Below are 21,242 nucleotides of genomic sequence, written 5' to 3'. Positions count from 1 at the left end.
AATCTGTGACCCCACAGCTACAGCAATAGCACTCGCTCTGTGTCAATGACCGCAGCCTGGCAGAGTTCAAAGCAGGGTCAAGAAGCCCTGGGGTGAGAGCGAACGTGGCTACAGAATGTGCTAATGCTCCGCGGACCCCTGAGACAGAGCACAAACTGTTTCAATCATGCTTGTTTTTCTATCCTGGGCTTTGTAGCAGTGTACAAACACACAAATACGTGCGTCAGAGCTTTATTGGTCTGTAGGCAGAACTTATAGGTCAAGCCACGCTGCACTCTAGCACAGTTCCCATTACCCGCCGTGGCTCGGAGGCTTAACTCGAAACGCTTGTTTTGACAGAAATCGCATTTGGGGCCCGGAAGGATAGCGCACGTTAAACGAGTAGGTTGTCACTTCGGATTTCGGATTAGAAAGGAACATTTAACACATTTAACAGAAAATGCCCCGAAAGCAAATCACCACGAAAGAGAGAAGAGAGAAACGCTTACGTGTGCAGCCACTCATGTTCTCTGTAACAATGCCTCGGAAGTTCCAGAATCCGGGCTCGCAGCGGTCGCACTTGAGTCCCCCGACGCCGGGTTTACAGGAGCACTGGCCGGTGGACGGGTCGCAGGTGCCTCCGTATGAGCCATAATGGTTACACTGGCACACACCTAAAGAAGAAAGGAACAAAACATAAATTGACAGCATGTTACTCCTTTTCCCAACCAGGTGGGATGTGACGAGAAATCATGAGCTACACAATTGCAATCAGTCAGAACATATTTTACGTTTAATACAGAAGATTTTAGCATGGTAATGAATATGACAATGTTAATGTATTTGGTCTTGGCGGAATAGATCTGCTACAATGCTGAATTGCTGCTAAATATGGTACTGTGAACTGAAATAGAATGTCCCGTATTTTAGACATGCTGCTGCACAAATAGCATATATAATAACCCATAGCAGTTCTATACAGGTGGAGCTGGGGAGGTGGAGGGTTTCAGAGGAACTTTAAAAGCACACTGGGAAATGCTCTGGTGAATTTCTGTGTTTTTGCATTCGTAGCAAGCATTTTAATAGGAAAGGATGAAATAAAAAATAAAAAATGAAACAATGCATACGAAAATTACATACGGACTCAGTGTGCAATGACCTTAAAGCATCAAGCTTATTGGCTGAGCATGCAACATGAACCAATCAGCTTGTGCCAAGTAGTTTAACGCTTTGAATATCATCAGTTTGCATTAATGACCCATCAGTCTGCGCCATCTAGAGTTTCATGAGAGAACTTGACATTTAAGTCATATTTTGGACTGTTGTCAGGGTTACAAACTGCAATAGCACATTGGCCATTTATCTATAATTGCCCATAATAAGAAAATACACTTTTGGAATTGGCAAGAATTTTAATGTTGGTTTATCCCTAGACTTTCCAACTTGAAAGAGTAAAAGTTCATCCACCCACATTTTGGATAATTAAACATAATTGCTTTTGAATATTTATTACTATTAATTGTTATGCTTATAGTTCAAGAGTTTAGTTTTGATTAAACGCATTGTGAAGACAATTTTTTTTTTTTATAAAATATCAGGATCAAGCAGAAAACTGCCCAATTTCACATATGGCACATGTAGTACACACTTACTTAGCAGCTACTGAAGCTAATTGAAGCCATTTGAAGCTAATCACAGACATTTAAATGGACATACTATGCATGAAAACTGCTATGATTACTCTACTTTTAAAACATACATTTGATTTAAACAATAATATTCACATACGCTGTTCATAGGGGACATATTGTATTAGCCCTACAGTTACAGCATGAAATATTATTTAAACCTATTACTAATAACATTTTTACATTACTTTTTTTTATTTTATCTCACAATTCTGACTTTTTTTCTCGCAAATGCAAGTTTATATCTCATAATACTGACTTTATAACTTAATTTAATTCTTTTCTGCCACCAGATAGGCTTCACCCATGAAAAATGTCATCCTTGTTTCATAACTATAAGACTATCTCACTATCTAACGTCAATGTCGTTGAATAACAGTGCTTATTGCTGGGTGACAAGCTCTTGTAATAAGCGGAGAACATTTTGAAAATGACATCTAATCAACATAATCTACAGTCTAATTTAAATTGAACTATTTTGTACTGTATCCGTGTAATCTGTGTTTACAAGCCTAGCAAACCTGAATTTTCAGCATCATTATGCCAGTCTTCACATGATCCTTTAGAAATCATTCTAATATGCTGATTTGATGCTCAAGAAATATTAATTATTATCAGTGTTGAAAACAATTGACATTGGGAGTTTGACTCACAGGCGATCTGACCAATCACAACACAGAATCTGCCATTTTATCCGACAAACAAGCCAGACATGAGAGTAGATTAACGTTGGTTGACTTGAACTTGAAAAATCGTGTGCGCGAGTTGAAACAAGATACCTTCTGATGTTCATTCACATTTATTTCACACTATAACTAGTAAAGAGGAAGAGATTATTGGTTGACCTACTGACCTACAAATTTGAAATCTGAGACTTTGGTGTATACCAAAAGTAACCTGCTCTGTCTTGTCTGTTGGTGTGTTGTCAGTTTCCTCTTTACTCCACAATGTATTTTTCACTGCATGAGAACATGATGTAGGTGGTCGAAACTGTGTTGCATTTTCTTTAGGATGAATAGAAAGCTCAAAAGAACAGCATTTATTCATCTTTAGTATCATTATAAATGCCTTTACGGTCACTTTTAATCAACGTAATGTGTCCTTGCTGAATGAAAGCAGTCATTTCTTTTAAAAAATGCGTTTGGCCTAGCTTATGTCTGATATTTAACATGACTAAATCAAACTCAGCTGTATGCCACTGAGCTAGTCGATAGATAAGGGTTCATGAAGGTTATACGTACTAGGACATCCAGCCAGTCCAACACCTAGGGCAGCAGTCTTGTTGTCTTGGCAACATCCGTAAACAGTTTCGCTACAGTGCTGGGAGGCAACGAGCTCTGGAGGAGGCGATATGATAGCTAGAGAGAAGATAGAGAGCAAACAGGGGTGGGTGGGGGAGGGAGAGAGGGAGACATATTGAGATCCACAGCGTTCTTAAGACAAATTAAACTAAACAATCCAAGCTGAAATGCAATTTAGTACAACACAATAAGAATCGCTTAAGGAGCAGAGGTGGGAGAGCCTGCAACTGGCTGCCAGATAACAATTCTATTTACATTTCCTGACACCAATTCAAAATCAGGAAAAAATGATGCTATTACCAGCCGTGAAAACAAACAATAGACCTCTCGTCGAATGTCTGGTGGGTGACATTTGACACATTCTCAGGGGCCTGTTCTCTCCATTTGTTCTCGTCTCCGATAGCGTCGTTTACACCTACGCCGCAGTGTCAAACAAAGATTTATGGACTCCGGGTTTATGGACGCAAAAGAACGTGCTGATGTCAGTCCACTCTCACTATAACCTAATTATACTATTTCAGCATTCCCGGCTCACATACGGAGGAAGTTTGTTGCGGTGTTTAACTATAACGTTGTGCCTGAGGCAGATGGCAGGTGCCTATTTGTCTCATCCGTGTTGTCATTTTTTCCCCAGTCTTTCCACACTTGTTCTTTTCGAGCGCTTCTTCTCTAGGCCATTGAACTGAATGGCTGCGAGGCGGCAGGTTTGCAGCTTCAGAGTTTGGAGTTAGAAGGGCTAGGCTGTCGTAAATCAGGGGGCCGTCGGCGTGAGCGTACACGTCCTGGGGTATAATAGTGATGTGTCACCGTGCCTTTCATAGCATTTTGTGGCTCCAGAGATGGGTTTTGTCCACACCTCATTAAACTTATCCTTTCCACACTGAGTCCATTATGACAAAGGTGCTTTTAATTTGATCCTTTTTTCTCGTCTCTGCGATACTTCAGCATCGTCTTAACACTCTCGTTTGTTCTACAACACAATCCGTTCTGACATCAACATGGTGCTGATAAAAGCGAGACTGATAAGCTAAGATGTTTATTTTTATTGAAGTTTTCACCTACCAAACTGTGGGAACATATCACAATATTACAACAATTTTGTACAAAAAAACATTATATTGAAATGGGAACTTAAGAGGAACCGCAAAATATTAATACTCTACAAAATACGGAATATTTATCATATATTTTTACATATTATAAATATATATTAGTGCTGTGAAAGATTAATCGCGATTAAACACATCCAAAATAAAAAAAAATGTTTACATAATGTGTTTATACTGTGTATATTTATTATGTATATATAAATACACACACGTAAAGTATATATTTTGAAAATATTTACATGTATATATTTACATGTATATAATAAATATTATATATAATTTATATATAAACAACATATTTTTCTTAAATACATACATGTAGTACACTGTAAAAATAAGTTGTTTCAACTTAAAAAAGTAAGTGTTTGTGCTGCCTTAAAAGTTTAAGTTTACTCAACTCAAATATCTACATTTTCATGTAGTACAACTTAACATTTCATGTTGACTAAACTCAAAAATTTAAGGCAGCATGAACACCTACTTTTTTCACAGTGTATGTGTATTTATAGATACATAATACATATACACAGTACACACATATTATGTAAACAAAAACAGCACTAATATATAGCATTAATATATATTATACTAAATATACAAAATACTGAATATTTATCATACATTTGTACTCATTAAAAAAATCTATATAGATATAAAATATATATTAATAGATGAAAAAATCATCTTATATTATGCTTTTGATGCTGATTTAATTTATTTGACTAGTTTCAATAAATATCAGAAATTTACAAAAATTTTAAAAAGATGATTAAATTATGTAAATTTATAAATTTTTGTAAATCTTAAATGACTTAACAACGGTTTCTGTTATAGTTAACTAAACCTGAAATAAAATTCTAAGTCGAAGAATTACAATGAGTAAAGCTAAAACAGAAATAAACAATAAAGACAAGGAGAAAAATAAATAAATAAATGACAACAAAAGCTCATTAGAATTACAATATAAAATACATAGAATTAAAACATAAAATTAAAACCTAGTTCAAAATATTGCTAAATATTATAATTTTACATACTAATACTAAATAACACCAGTTAGTTTTTAGTCTTCAATCAAAATGGTAAACGTTAATAAAAAACAATAAATAGTATTATATATATCAAATTACACACTTTAACTATATCTAACACTCTATCTACCCAAATAAATAAATTATATATATATATATATATATATATATATATATATATATATATATATATTAGGGCTGTCAAATGATTAAAATTTTTAATCAAATTAATCAGACTTTTCAGTGGATTAATCATGATTAATCACTATTTGCAACGACACCTGAATCCTAACCATTTTTTTTTGTCTGAAATGCATACCAAAATATAAATAACAGGACACAGATACATAATTTTCATATTTTCATATTATGTCAGGGCCCGCATCAAGCCTGTTTTAGGCTACTCCTTATTTTTTTATATTTTAGACATCCATCAATTATGTCGCGCTGGTGGAAACAGCACAAGACTTTCGCTTTTACTTTCGATAACAGATAACGACTCGGATGGCGCAACTGGAAGAGATCCACATTCAATCGCACGCAGTAGGCTGAAACTTGCCACAAAATACCGGCAAAAATAAATAATAAATGTGTCGGGGAAAGAGTAAGGACATATCTGAATTATTTATTAATAAAGTGTATTCAATGTGAGTCAATGTCGCAAAGATCCTGCAATCTAATTTTTGGACGCGCCTTGAGAGAGAAATGTATCGTTAAGGATTACATATTAAACAAGTTTTTGTTTTCGATTTGTTTTATTTCGTTAAGTAATAATTTAAAGCTTTCTATAGATATGTTTATCATGTCTGTGAGGCATGCATTTGGCTTTATTTTTGTTAAGCACTCCTGTTCAAGAACGAGACGACAGAAAGCGCATCATTTTTGTTTTCTTTATTTTATAACACTGCAACGTTTTTTGGTGTATTACTTTTTCCTTTGTGAGCAAAAATGACGGATAATTAGAAATTGCTTCCACTGAAAAAATCCAAATGATTGAGCTGGTGCCTCGATGACCTGCAAAGCGGCTTTATGTATCTTCCACTCTCCACTCTGTCACTGTGTCAGTCACCGCTCTTTCGAGAATGAACGTAATTGTACGATGTACAGATGTAATTCCCAAAACATAAGAAAAACGAAAGTTTCATACAAATTCTGAATGGATTATGGCATGGAAAGTGCAAAGCGCGCTCCCTTTATTATCACTAAAAGCGTCACAAATCTAGTTCATATAGAGATCTCACAACGTTCCGTTATAATCAATAAAGCTTTCTAAACTACACAATGAATATTTTATTTACATCGCGTCTACACTTAGTCAGGAGATGAACAACTTTGGATTGTTTGTCAGATCTTCAAATGCTTTGCTTTCGTTTGAGGGTAGGCTATATAGCACCGTCTACCCCAGTAGAACCGGGCCTAAGCTTGGCTATAACCACTCCAGTTGCAGAGGGGCTGTTGCCCAGGCTTGTACTTGTTAACTGTACCATCATCATTCTTTTTATATTTGAATCCGTCCATAGGCTCACCTTGCTCCATCTCGCGGCTCTAGCTCCCCAATCCTGACAAATAATTCGTCACACTGCGCATGCGTTAAATGCGTTAAAAAATTTGACGTAATTAACAACAACAAAATAATTAACGCCGTTAACGCGTTATTTTTGACAGCCCTAATATATATATATATATATATATATATATATATATATATATATATATATATATGTACATAAATATTAAAATACATATTAAAAAAGGCAAAAGTATAAATATTAAAATGCTCGATTTTAGTAGCTTTATCACCCAGCCCAACTTAAGTCTAACAATTAATTGCAAGAGGCAGCTTGCAGCATCCTCTGATCTTCACTGCAAGGAGACTCTGCACAAGGTTGTCTAGAGGTCACCTAGACCTAATTTCCAATTAGCAAAAAGCAGCAAGGTGCTCTGGAGGCCCGTCAGCTCTCAAAGGCACGGGTCAAAAAATGGGGGAGGAGAGACTGCAGCGTGCATATCAAATACAAGGCCCGATGAGATTTCCATTGATCTGAGCTGAGCCAATGGGAAGCAGATGCCAAAAGCTCCTCACACCGGTTGAAAGTTCTCCAAAAGGATTTATTTTCCACGGCCACTGAAGGAGCATGACTGATCTGGCTAGAGGGCCTGTGAGGCTCTGAAGCAGAAAACTCAGAGTTCGAGAAAACCATAGATAAAGGATGAGGGGTGCAGCGAGCGAGGGAGAGAGAGAGCAGAAAGAAAAGAGCGTGCATGTGCGCACGCAAGTGGAGTCAAGCAAGGCTGGAAGCCTGAGGGAATCTCACACTGCTCTGATCACAGATCCACGCTCTTCCTCTCTCTGTGGTAGATGCTCAGGTCTGGACTACACAAGCCTCCTAAGCTCAAAGAGACACTGCACTCTGCTGCAGTGACTCCAACAACCATCCTGTCAGAGTTCCTGGAGTGTTACTGAGGAAAAACATAAATATTAGAGGAAAGGAAAGGTGGTCTCTTACCTGGGCAGGGACCTTGGCTCTGGAGCAGCACGTCCATTTGCTTCTCGCACCTGGCCTTCTTCAGCTCGCACTCGCTGGTGTACGTGGTCCCATCTGAGCCACACACCTGCGAATGTTCACAGAGAGGTTAACCCCGGCATGATTAACGGATTCAACAAGATTTAGCACACGTTTTAACAAGTCAAATGCCTGGGCGGCACTCTCTTCGATTTGAAGAGGCGTGTGAATGGACATACTGGGCTGTGTGGCACTGTCTGACAGGTGAAGTCACACACGCAGCGGTCATCCTCCATGTCGTCATCCCATGAGCCGCCGTATCGCCGACAACGATCCTGCTCGCAAGTTTCAGATCCTGAACCTGAGCCTCCCGATCCACAATCTGTTAGAACACACACATATACGCTTGTTTACTTCATGGACCTTGTATTGATTTAAACTATTCTTAAAAGTAACTCAATCGTTATAGTAATTCTAACTCAAACCCTTAAAGGGATAGCTCACCCAAAAGCGAAAATTCTGTCATTAATTACTCACCCTTTGTTCATCTTCAGAACACAAATTAAGATATTTTTAATGAATCCAAGAGCTTTTTGACCCTGCATAGACAGCAGCACAACTAATAATAATATCTTAATCTGTGTTTCGAAGATGAACGAAGGTCTTACGAGTTTGTAATGACATAAGGGTGAGTAATTAATGACAGAATTTTCATTCTTTAGTGAACTGACCCTTTTAAATCAACATTTTTAAATACGAAATAAGACTATTTGGCCCATTTATGGGTGGCTAATGCTTAAAGGAGAAGTCCGGTGTGATATTGACCTAAAGTGTATTGAATCATGATACCGAGTGTGAACTTACCCTTCATAGCTCATCTCGGCTTGTCCACTGCAGTCCGAAATCTGGCGTTAGTTAGCCGATGCTAACAACAGGTTGTCAATGAGGGTGAATAGGGCATCGGACTAGCCATGTAAATAAATCACTGTTTTACGCCATTTACGAGGCACAAAGTAGCGCCACACTTCATTGGTAGACTTCCAAGGGCCCTGACATTTAAAACGAGACATTGAGAACTTTGAAAAAGCACCGGTAGTTTATTTACAAGAAGATTTATACATTTAGACATTCCCCTTAGTAAAATTACCGATCGCCGCCATCTTGAATTTAGTCACGATAAGTCGAGTGACGAGCAGGAAGGAACTTATCAGGTTATCAACTTATCAGGTTGTAGTTTCCTTCCTGCTCGTCACTCGACTTATCGTGACTAAATTCAAGATGGCGGCAATCGGTAATTTTACTAAGGGGAATGTCTGTATAAATCTTCTTGTAAATAAACTACCAGTGCTTTTTCAAAGTTCTCAATGTCTCGTTTTAAATGTCAGCCGAGATGAGCTATGAAGGGTAAGTTCACACTTGTTATCATGATTCAACACACTTTAGGTCAATATCACACCGGACTTCTCCTTTATCTATGTCAATTTTAATTTAATTTTTTTGTTTTCACCAGATCATTAAAAAACCCTGTGATAAATACCAAACCTTAAACTTTTAAATGTAAAATAAGATTATTTAGCCCATTTATGGGTGGTTAATGCATATCATTTTTGTCAACATTGAAATTTTAGATGTCTTTCACCATTTTCATCATATGTCTTTATTAGTCCATTTAAAAAGAAAAAAAAAATCCAGTGATAAAAACATTTTTAAACTGACAAACATCCCATCCATCTCTCTTAATTAGAATAAATTCATAAATGACGTGCAAAATATGTATACAAATATTATAGAAAGTGATAGTGGCTATTTATTGGTTATAGGTTGTAACATAAAAATTAATTGTTTTATTTTAATGTCTCAAAATGAATATACTTTTTTTTTTTTACATTATAATGTAGTGATGCCTAAATTCACTTGTAGTATTTGTTATTTTATATTAAATATGTACATATTTACATTACTTATCCAAATATGTACATGGATCGAAGATGAAAAATGGTAATACTGCTTTAAATTGTTGTTTTTCCAAAAATATTGGATAAAAATATTACTGTAGTATTATAAAGTAGTAGTATTACTAAGTTTTCTGTTTAATTGAATTGCATTTTTGTTTTTCTGAGCAAAAAATAAATATCACACGTAAATGTAAATTTCCCTAATTTACAGAAGACACCCACTAAAATGTCATTTAGTGTAACAATCTTGTCAGGCATATTTACAACAAAAATCAATTTATGACATATTAAAAGACAAATTACTTTCACCCCAAATACTAATTAGTTTTTAAAATGTGCCACTATCCTAGGTTTTGCCTATTTGTCAGTAAGACTTTTTTACTCATTTAAAAGTCAAATTTAATGTGCTCCTCTATTATTTTATATATTTTAATATGCACAAGTCAGAATAAACATATTATTAGAATTTTTACATAAATATTGTTACGCTGAATGACAATATAACAACCAAGTTTTTACATTTTATTCTCCAAAAACTTATTTAAAACCTTAAAAGTAGACACTTTACTTATTTAATGTGCTTTCTATGGACATAAAATCACTTTTGTAAATTTCTTTTGACGGGGACATCTTAAAGTCTTTGACCCACATATACAAATATGTACATATGAAATATCTAAACTACTTGTCTAAATAATTACATAAACCAATTAAAAATAAATAAATAAAATAATCCAGCGATAAATACATTTTACATTTAAAAAATTACAAATATTCCATTCCTCTCTCTTAAATAACATAATTCAACAATTACATTCCATCACACTGTTATAATGTAAAGTATGAAAAACAGATATTCATGTTTGAAGCATTAAAGTAGAACAATTTTTTTTCATGTTATAACCTATAACCAATAAATATCCACTATCAAATTCGATATTTTGACTAATTTAAACACTTTTTGTTTAGTTTAATTTACTTAAAACTAAAAAAAAAAACACTAACCTAAAAGTGATTGTTTATTTTCAGATTTGCTAAACATTCTATTTAAGGGTGTTCTTAAATTATTAGTGTTTTTCAAAATTAACTTTGCTGACTGTTAGACTGTTAGATGATGGTAATATAAATGTAATAATAGTGAGGTACCGATATATTGTGTCTTACAAACACACATATACAGTCCTAAGAAACACAAGGCAGGTCCCCAAAACAGCTTCGTCCACACAAAGAGAATTTACGCATTCACAACCTCAATTTACACCACATAAAAGAACAAATAAACTCACTAACGCTGATTTCAGGGAGATAAACAAGCATTCTCACACGAGACCTGCGATTTGAGCGTAACAGCGGGTAAGTACTTTAGAAGTCACAAAGAGCAAAGACAAATAAGACACGCAGACACTAGGGACCTCATGCAAACCCATATTTGCATATCAGTATGCCGCACATTGTCTTCTAATAAAATAAAAATATTCCCAGGTACTCAAGCATCTTGTTTTAACTTTCACTGCCAAGAATTAATGGACAGTGCTTTGGAAAAGTATTTAGACATTCAGCGCATATGGAGCAGCGAATATTGAGATTTTCTTCACGTTAGAGTGAAGATTGAAGCAAAGGCACTGCTGGAAGAACAAGATAATGACCAGCTATGGAAATACCCAGCAACCAACGAAATAAATTAAACAAGACACCAGTGTGCCACCAGCAAAGTGTCTCTCACATTTCGATTAGAAGTGAAATAGCTGACAATCTGTTATCTAACACAGGAAATCAATGTAAACGGGTGTTTCGTGGCCATCGTGCATGACGTCACTAATCACACTACATTACGTCGGGAGCAATTAGTCTCGGTGCGAGTTCAGGGTTAGTTTCTCTGTAGGAAATCCTGAAGGATAAATCTCGATTCTCTCCAGCATCCAAACTTTGGGGATTATGGTGAGGAAATCATGAGGGTTTTTCTTCAGATGAGCCGCCTCATTAAACACACTCTTATCTAGCCTATTTAATTAGAATTAAAGTTCATTAGTCAACAAAGCTGACTTGCTGGAGATATAAAGCACCCCTCTTTGTAACAGAGCATTACCGTTTGTTATTTTTAATGAAAGTTGCCGAGCAGCTCTAATAAAAAGAGTGCAAAACTTGCCGCATTTCACAACTGGAAAAAAAAAAATGTATTTGCTGAGAAAAATATCTGTATTATTGCTCTGTCAAATCGATTAATTGCAATTAATCATGATTAATCGCAATTAATTATTTTGACAGCACTAATATAGATATTTTCATGATTAATCGCTTCCAAAAATAAAAGTTTGTGTTTACATCTATCTATCTATCTATCTATCTATCTATCTATCTATCTATCTATCTATCTATCTATCTATCTATCTATCTATCTATCTATCTATCTATCTATCTATCTATCTTACCGCAGTTCGCACCTGGAAAAAAAATATATGTATTTGCTGAGAAAAATATCTGTATTAGTGCTGTCAAATCAATTAATTGCAATAAATCATGATTAATCGCAATTAAATCATCGATTAATCGCAATTAAATCATTGATTAATCACGATTTATCGATTTGACAGCACTAATATAGAGCACTATATATATCTATTTATCTAGCTATCTATCCACGATGCATTCTGAATGATCATGTGACTGAAGACTGAAGTAGTAATGGCTGTTGAAAATTCAGCTTACCATCTCAGAAATAAATTGCATTTTAAAAAATATTTAAATAATCAATAGTCATTTCACCTGGCAATAATATTTCACAATTTTGAGTTAACTTCTCAACTTTGTATTATTCTCTTTTTGGGTCTTTTCTCTGCAGATACTGATATGTGCAATTAATTGCGATTAATCAGTCTGTTTATCATTAGCGTAAGAGAAGCGCAAAACCTGCATGTCGATCGATTTGATTAATGAGGAAAAACCAAACGCCTGTCTTTCCCACGTCTACATTGCGAGCTAAACACGTTCTTTCTTCACATGCAAAGCTGGGCAGGGCAACCTCGTGCACCCTGATGGGAAAATCGATTGCGTATAGGTGGAAATGCCACTTAGCATAAAAAACCCCCTTAAACAGATTATGAAGCCGGTCACAGTAAAGGCTAGGGGTTGGCCTGCACTGATACGTCTTATCAAAAATCCACACTGACAGCCTTGCAGGGTCGATACTCGTGGAGGCCATTCAATTCATTAGCCCCAGCCTGGAAACAATGAAAGCACTCAAGCCTGAAGCCCTGGCCACAGTGATACAGAGAGTAAACGCACTCACTGTGTAGACATCAGGTTTCTGCTTCAGAGCATTAGCGATCCGACGCTGTGATGAAGAGATTCAGTATTTTGCTTAATGTGAGCTGAGCTGAATTTATGCCTTAGGGCAGAGTCTTGTTAAGATCAGCCAAGAGACTCCAAGGGGAAAGAATGTAGCATTTGACTATGATTATTACAACCTTTGTCTTTTTTTCCCCTCACCGATTGACTATTATTAAGGCACAGCAAACAAAGAAAACTGTTACAAAACTCTCTGAAGCTCAGGGGAAGCACAAAATGTTTCACGACATACAGAACATACTTTCACAACAAATACATGTAATAACTCAATAATATGAATTATTATTATATAATGAATAAGAATATTATATTTAAGATTATACTATTTTTAATGTTTTTGAAAAAAGACTTATATCCTCACAGAGACTGCATTCTGTCATTGGCTGCACAAACAAGTACAGAACACTATTTAGAGTCCCAGCCTCAGAGGAGAAAGGAAAGCAGTGGAGTTATTAATTTATTTACTGTATATTACGCCACTGCCACACAGATCTAATATAACCATGCAATTTCTTTCCCAGCTGTTTACTTTTACAGACATAACATACAGACTGTTTTTGTAACTCGTGTGTTTTTAACATAAACTTCTGTGTATTTGACAGTTTAAGCGCAATAAGACATGAAAGAGAACTTAGTTTAGCACTCGTATGCCATGTGCACTGCAAAAAAATGCCCTATTCTGGAAAAGGGGCGGGGAGCAACAGCTCATTAACATTTAAAGAGACATGCATGAAAACAGCGTGTTTCTGCTTTCACTCAAAATAGGCATTTTCAAAGTGATATAAATGATCTGTAGGGTATTTTGAGCTGAAACAAACACATTCTGGGAACACCTGAGACTTATGTTACATATTGTAAAAACAGTTTTTAACATGTTTCCTGAACACCAAATCAGCATTTTAGAATGATTTCTAAGTGATCACACAGTTTGCATCATTGTTATGCTGCTTCATAAAAGCCAATATTGATAATAAAAGATTGCTGATAAATTTAAAGTGCATTCTCAAGTGTTTTCTGCTAAGTCAAGCAAACTCTGCAAAGTAAAAATGAGCTCAGCACTAAAAAAAAACTCATCTTGCAGCTGAGCTTCTACTACACAGCTCTGTGCTGCTTGTACACACAGTGTAAATACTATAAACTGTAATTTGAGCATATAAATAAATGTTCTGCTTGCGCTTGCGTATGAAACAGACCTGATACCACAAGCAATTCCAGGAGCACAAAGCAGTTTTGCACTGCAAAGCCGCATTACGGATTCAACACACGCTCTCATCCCCTCATCAGCGATACAGTAAATAATACGCTTAAATGAAGGTTTCTAAACTCTGACTCTGATAAACCTGACCACTGAACAGCAGCGGCAATCATTTCCATATACGAGGCTCTCTGGGCCACCTAAGCCAAATTGTGCAAGCTAAGCACAAGATGAAAGCATTTACGTTCCCGGTTGTGTTGTGCGTTAGCAGGAAAAAAAAAAGAAAAACACGACGTAAAAAGGTGAATAAATAAACCTGGTGGAGTGAGTGGATACGGGTGGGGGAGGAGGTGCTAATTAGTTTCGGTCCTTTGATGTCACAGCCACCCGCGAACCTTTCAATTAGCGCACACCAAGATGTACACATCAGCTGTCCTCAAAGCCCTTTCCCGTCTCTTTAACTCAATCATGTACTTACGGGGTCCATTTAGCCATGCGTTTTCCATTAAGATGGAAAGCTGAAGGAATAAAGTGCGAGCTAGAGTGAAAGCAAAGTAGGTAAACAGACACAGAATAACTCCAGTAGAAAAAAACAGATGGTACCATCAAGAGGTGAAAGGTTTTTCTGGCCGATGAGGAGATAGATGACGGGGAGAGGAGAGAGATACGGGAAGAACGAGGAGAAAAAAAATGTCAGGCGGGAGAGCGGCGGGGACAGTGACCTTCAGACTTAACTGCTAGTTTGTTGCAGGTGGCTGGGATGCCTTACTGTGAATGCATAACTCCCATGAAAACACACACACAGACCTTCTAAATGTCACACTTCACTTTAGCGCACACACACAAACACACAACTTGTCTACCTCTCCCTTCCTCACTCTCTTTTTCATTTCTCCCCCTCGAGAGTCAACATTCACATTCATCACAAGTTGTTGACCTCTGTATCTCAAACTATGGGTATACACCAGGGATCCTCAAATCTTACCCTGGAGGTCCAATGCACTGCAGAGTTTAGCTCTAACCCTAATCAAACACACCTGAGAATGCTAATCAAGGTCTTCAGGATCATTAGAGAATCACAGGTAGGTGAGTTTCATCAGGGTTGGAGCTAAACTCTGCAGCACATTGGACCTCCAGAGTAAGATTTGAGGAACCCTGGTATACACCAACACACACCTACACACACTCACACTCACAACCTTTGGCGTTCAAGATCAGCTGGATGGATAGTTGTGGGATTGGGCAATATCTAAAATATTCACAATATATGCGCAATGACTTTACTGCTGACAAAAATGAGAAACACTGAAAACTTGGATTTTTTTATGGACATTTTTTATAATTAAAGGCAAATTTTGCACACTTTTAATGACTCTGAGAACATTAAAAAGTTAATTTACCACTCAGATTAAAATATTACCCTTATTTATTCATTCTTGTCTTTATCCAAACCTGTATGGTTTTTTAATGATGTCTATTGTGGATCCCATTTTCATTCATTATATGGAGATTCCTCAAAATGTTCTTCCTCAAAATATTGTCTTTCATCCTCCACAGGAGAAAGAAAGTCATACAGGTTTGGAAGGACATGAGGTAGATTAAATTGGGACAGAATTTTCATTTTTGAGTAAACTATTCCTTAAAGAGAGCATCTTCAGATTTTAGTAGTAAAATTCTGTCAAGCAGTTCAAAGATTCGATAAAAAAATTATTCAACATTTTTCAGAAATGTTCATGCACATCTCCCACATATTAATGTTTTTTTTCCAATATATATGAATAAATATTTCTTATTAATACTATGTATTATTATACTGGGGAACAGTAATAAAAAATGTAATATTCAATTCAACATCTCTCACATGTTACTGTTACATTTTAATATATGTAGATAAATATTGCTTATTATTGCTTTGTATCGTAATATTGGGGAAATTAATAAAAAAGTATTAAATATTTGATTTAAAACTGATTCAACAATTCATGAGCACTCAGAAATCTCACATATTAAATATCACTTTTATTTTTAAACATATGTAGTTAAATATTGCTTATTATTAATACGTACACTGTAAAAAAAAGTTGATTCAACTTAAAAAAGTAAGTGTTCATGCAGCCTTAAAATTTTAAGTTTAGTCAACATGAAATGTTAAGTTGTACTACACAAAAACGTGGATATTTGAGTTGAGTAAACTTAAAATTTTAAGGCAGCACGAACACTTACGTTTTTTAAGTTTAAATAATTGTTTTCTTCTTTTTTTTTTTTACAGCGTAATGTTATATTGGGGAAAATTAATAAAAAAATAATATTCGATTCACGCAAATCTCTTACATATAAATATTTTATTTTTGAAATATATGTAGATAAATATTGCTTATTATTACTGTACTGTTATATTCCGAAACAAAATAAATAATAATAGTTCAAAATTTATTCAACAATTCATCAGTGCTCAGAAATGTTCACGCACATCTCCCACATATTATTTTTTGTTTTTAAATATGTAGATAAATATTGTTATTATTACTATGTATTGTTATATTGAGGGAAAAATATAATTTTATATATATATATATATATATATATATATTAAATCCAAAACACATTAATGTATTATTTTTAAATATACTTAGTTATTAAATATAGCTTATTATTACTATGTACTGTTATATTGGGGAAAATTTATTTTAAAAAAATTAAATATTTGATTCAAAACTGATTCAAAAATTCATATGCATTTAGAAATGTTCACGAACATATCTCACATATTAGTGTTTTATTTTAAATATATATATAGATAAATACTGCTTATTATTGCTATATATTGTTATTTTTTGGGATGGTTGGGGGTTAAATATTTAATTAAAAACTAATTCAATAATTCATCAGCACTCAGAAATGTTAAAGCTTTATTTTTACATATATGTAGATAAATATAGCTTATTATTACTATGTATTGTTATGAATACAAAATATAAAATATTAAATTCAAAACTGATTCAACAATACATCAGCACACAGAAATGTTCAAGGAAATCTCTCACATATTCATGTTTTATTTATTAATTTTATGTTGTTGTTGTTTTTTCTCGATAAACACTGTTATTACGTATTACTATGTATTGTTATAGTGGGGGAAAATTATGAAAATATAAAAATATTCTTTTTGTGTGTTCATTTTTGAGAAACACTGTGGAAAACATGCCTACATAATTTTAATTAGATATTCACATATTTTATTGGCATGTTGATATATTTACTAAATATTTACTGTGCTCTAGAATTATTTGAACAATTAAATAATAATATTACTAATTCAGTCGGCTACAATGGCTTGTTTTTTTTCTTCTAAATAAACACTTTAAAATCTTAATACCCATATATAAAGACTTTGTTTTTAAGCTATAAATCCCAGCCCTAGTTGGTTGTTTCTGTTTACTTGTGATTTGTCTCCTGTAGATGAGTATTGCTGAAAGACCTGGACAGTAGCTTAGAGTAATCGTAATGCTGCCAACATAAAGAGCAATAGGGCATCCTGACAGCCTGCAGAAGTTCTTTATGAGAAGATACTTGTGTGTAACGGATGACTGCACACTCTCTCCTGTTTGCCCTCTCCCAAACTCTCTTCCTGTGGGTGATCCGAAGCGTGTACTGATGCTTTATACGCTATTATGTTGCTATTTCCAATGCATAATCCTATTTAGTAAACGTATATTCAATTAAAAGCGGGCCGAGGCCCCAAGGTGATGCTCGGTTCTCTCATATCGCTTTGTCTGTGTCTACAATGAGGCTGACTTCAGACTAGCAGAGTGTGAAATTAAACAGGTGATAAATTCACCGCTACGGCCAGACGCAGAGAACACTGTCATTTTTCATTACCTCCAAATAAAAGAGTGAGAGAACACTGCCATTTCTTTCTTATGACTAATGAACATGCGTATTGAAGCCAGGCCTAAACAAATGAATAAACCATCTCTGTGTAAATAAACAGCCCCTTTGGCCCCTCGGAGAAAATGTTTTAGTTTGACACTGTATTTTCTGCCCACAACCGCAAAATCATAACAACCATCACACAAATGGAGTGCGGTGTTTGAAAGCTAAATGGAAGACAGACAAAACAGCTCAAGTTAGTACTCCATTCACTGTTCTTCCACATACAAAGACCTGCCAGGCGATGGGTTTTAGCCACTGTGGTGTTGCATCACTAGTCTAGAGAATAAATTGACAAAGCAGGTGTCACTGGCCTCTGGGCAGGATCTATTGACCGGACCCAAATCCCTGCAGCCTTTAACAGCAACTCCTCCACAGCTTACAGAGCTGGAAAGAAAGGTCTGATGAGACTTAGAGGGGGAAAAATGTGATTTTTTTTTCGTTAACTGCCGAACAGCCTGCTGGGAATGACATAAGTGAGATATTACATCAGGACTATACAGAGAAGCGGTAGGGTATATTACAGTTTATTATACTGTATATCTAAATAGCAGACATGTACTGTGGATATATACCTTGACTACACTTTCAGACCTTAGATCAAAAAAAGAAACGTTTCTAGTATAAAGCTATTTTTCCAGAGAATATTTGAAGGGATATTTCACTCAGAAATGAAAATTCTGTCATTAATTACTCAACTTTATGTTGTTCCAAACCCGTCAAACCCGACCTTTGTTCATCTACAGAACACAAATAGGAAAAAGGATATTTTGGATGAAATCCAAGAGCTTTTTGACCTTGCATAGACAGCAACTGACACATTCAAGGCCCAGAAAGGCAGTAAGAACTACTGTTGTCACAATACCAAAATTTTGAGTGCGATATGATACCTGACTAAAAATCTCGATACTACTACTGAACCAATAGTACAACAGTACAACAAAAACATAGAACGACAGGTAAAGTAAATGAATAATGAATGAAATAAAATGAATAATAGATAGACGATTTTTATCTTTGCTATTAATAATAAGAACATAGATGCAAGTAACAAACTAAAGGACAACTACAATAAAACAAAGACACAAATAAAATAAAAATAGGGCCCTATGAAATATTTTTTTTTCAGTTTTATTTTTTCCAAATTCATTAGAATTTTTCTGTATTCCGTTTTTTCCATTATAAATTTTTCTAGGCTCTATTTTAATGGTTACATTAAAAAAATATTATTCAAAAAGCATGTATAATTAATTGGAATCATGAAACGTAAAGCAAATTCTTAAAAATGTAACATAAATTCCATTTTAGGGCCCTATAAAATACGTTTTATTATGTTTCTCAAATTCAGTTTAGTTTGATCAAATTCTGTTTTCTATTAATTTTCTGCATTTCATTTTAATGGTTTAATTAAATTTTAAGAATCGAAAGCATGTCTAATTAATTTATAAAGATTAATTAGAATTTATAAAGAATTATATTATTATTATTATTTTTGTCTTGTGTATTTACAATTTTCTTGTAAATAAATGCTGGTAAATATTTTTTCCTGGTAAATATTCCTTAAATATATTTGTATTAGTAGTAGTATTACTATCATTACATTAAGTAATATTTCTGTCAAGTTAAACCAAACTTTTATTTTGTCGGGTTGCTGCCTTTACATTTTTGTTTGTATATGGTATAAGAATGGTTTTTCTCTAAAGTTCTAGAGATTTTGTTGATGTATTCATGTACTCATATATGGCTGAAAACACAATAAATGTCACGTGCGCTTCAGTAGACGAAAACAAGAATAGAGTGAGAGTACCATAATGAATATAATGTTGTTATTTTTGTTTTCTTTGCAAACAAAAAGTATTCTCGTAGCTTTATAAAATTATAGTCCTTACTACCTTTCTGGGTCTTGAACGTGTTAGTTGTGTTGCTATCTATGCAGGGTCTGAAAGCTTTCAGATTTAATCAAAAATATCTTAATTTGTGTTCCACAGATGAACAAAGGTCTTACAAGTTGAGGGTGAGTAATTAATGACAGAATTTTCATTTTTGGGTGAACTATCCCTTTAAATATGAACGAATAACTCAACTAGAAAGCATGGTACGGTCTATAACTGCATGAAAATCAGAATAAAACCGCATCTCCAACACTGACACAACAGGGACCTACGGCGAAAAGACAGAGAACACAAGGTGCATACTGATGCCTGCATTTCATGCTTCAGATATGACGGGTCACTAAGTGCAGTCGATGCAAGGAGGTTAAATTGGCCGCAATAAACTGTTTGGAGTGAATGCATTAACTTGGCTAGCCCCGAGTGCAGCTGTGAAAATCAGCAAATAACAGGGAGTTCAGCTCCTCACTTATCTTATCACATACATGAACACAGAAACCCACCTTCATCGCAGAAGCCAGGTTTGGCCACCTCAATCTTCTTCTGTTTCTCGCAGGAGGCCAGCCGCAGCTCACAGTCATTGTTGTAGGTGATGCCGTCGCTGCCGCACACGGGTTTCTCCAGCTGACCCGTGCACTGCTGACACTCACACTTGTTCTGCACGCACCGCGCTCCCCAGCTACACACAGTGCTGCCACAGGTTTCTGATCACACGCACAAATCACAGGACAGGGTAGTTGAGACACAAAGAGATGCGATAAACAGGTTCACACGTCCTCTTGAAACTCCAAACGCATTCACATGGGATTCTGCTACGCAAAAAACCACAGTGTAAAATCATGTAGCATGCATAACATGATTTGGAAAGAGGGCGAAAACAGTTTCTTGTGTTTTGACAAGAAAACTGCACTGCAAAACATTTTCTTAATCAGTATTTTGTCTTGTTTTCTAGTACCACTTATCTCAACAATTTTAAAAACAAAACAAAACATCATTTGACTTAAACTGCACAAGATATTAAGATTTTTTTTAGAGAACATTAGTTTATTTTTTCTTACTAAATGCATAAACAAAACAGATAACCTTAATTAAAAAATACAGTTGAGGTTAAAAGTTTACAAAATCTGCAAAATGTGAATTATTTTGCCAAATTAAGAGGGATTGTACAAACTGCATGTTGTTTTTTATTTAGTACTGACCCGAATAAGACATTTCACATAAAATATGTTTACATATAGTCCACACAAGAAAATAATAGCTGAATTTATAAAAAAGACCCTGTTCAAAAGTTTACACACACCTGATTTTTAATACAG

At 35.0% G+C, this 21,242-nt stretch overlaps 1 protein-coding gene across 1 annotated transcript in view; it reads right to left on the bottom strand.

The window, feature by feature from the left end:
- The window catches only part of LOC141290563 (agrin-like), a 154,789-nt gene that overhangs the window by 59,305 nt on the left and 74,242 nt on the right, over positions 1-21,242 (bottom strand). Inside the window, exons 6-10 of the mRNA XM_073822683.1 lie at positions 20,430-20,630; positions 7,852-7,994; positions 7,616-7,721; positions 2,909-3,025; positions 489-653 (exon numbers count right to left, since the gene is read on the bottom strand). Of these exons, the coding sequence (XP_073678784.1) occupies positions 489-653; positions 2,909-3,025; positions 7,616-7,721; positions 7,852-7,994; positions 20,430-20,630 (732 nt within the window). The remainder of the gene's footprint in view (positions 1-488; positions 654-2,908; positions 3,026-7,615; positions 7,722-7,851; positions 7,995-20,429; positions 20,631-21,242) is intronic.

This window comes from Garra rufa, chromosome 18 (assembly GCF_049309525.1).
Source record: "Garra rufa chromosome 18, GarRuf1.0, whole genome shotgun sequence".
NCBI lineage: Eukaryota > Metazoa > Chordata > Actinopteri > Cypriniformes > Cyprinidae > Garra > Garra rufa.
This window is presented reverse-complemented; position numbering and strand designations above follow the sequence as displayed.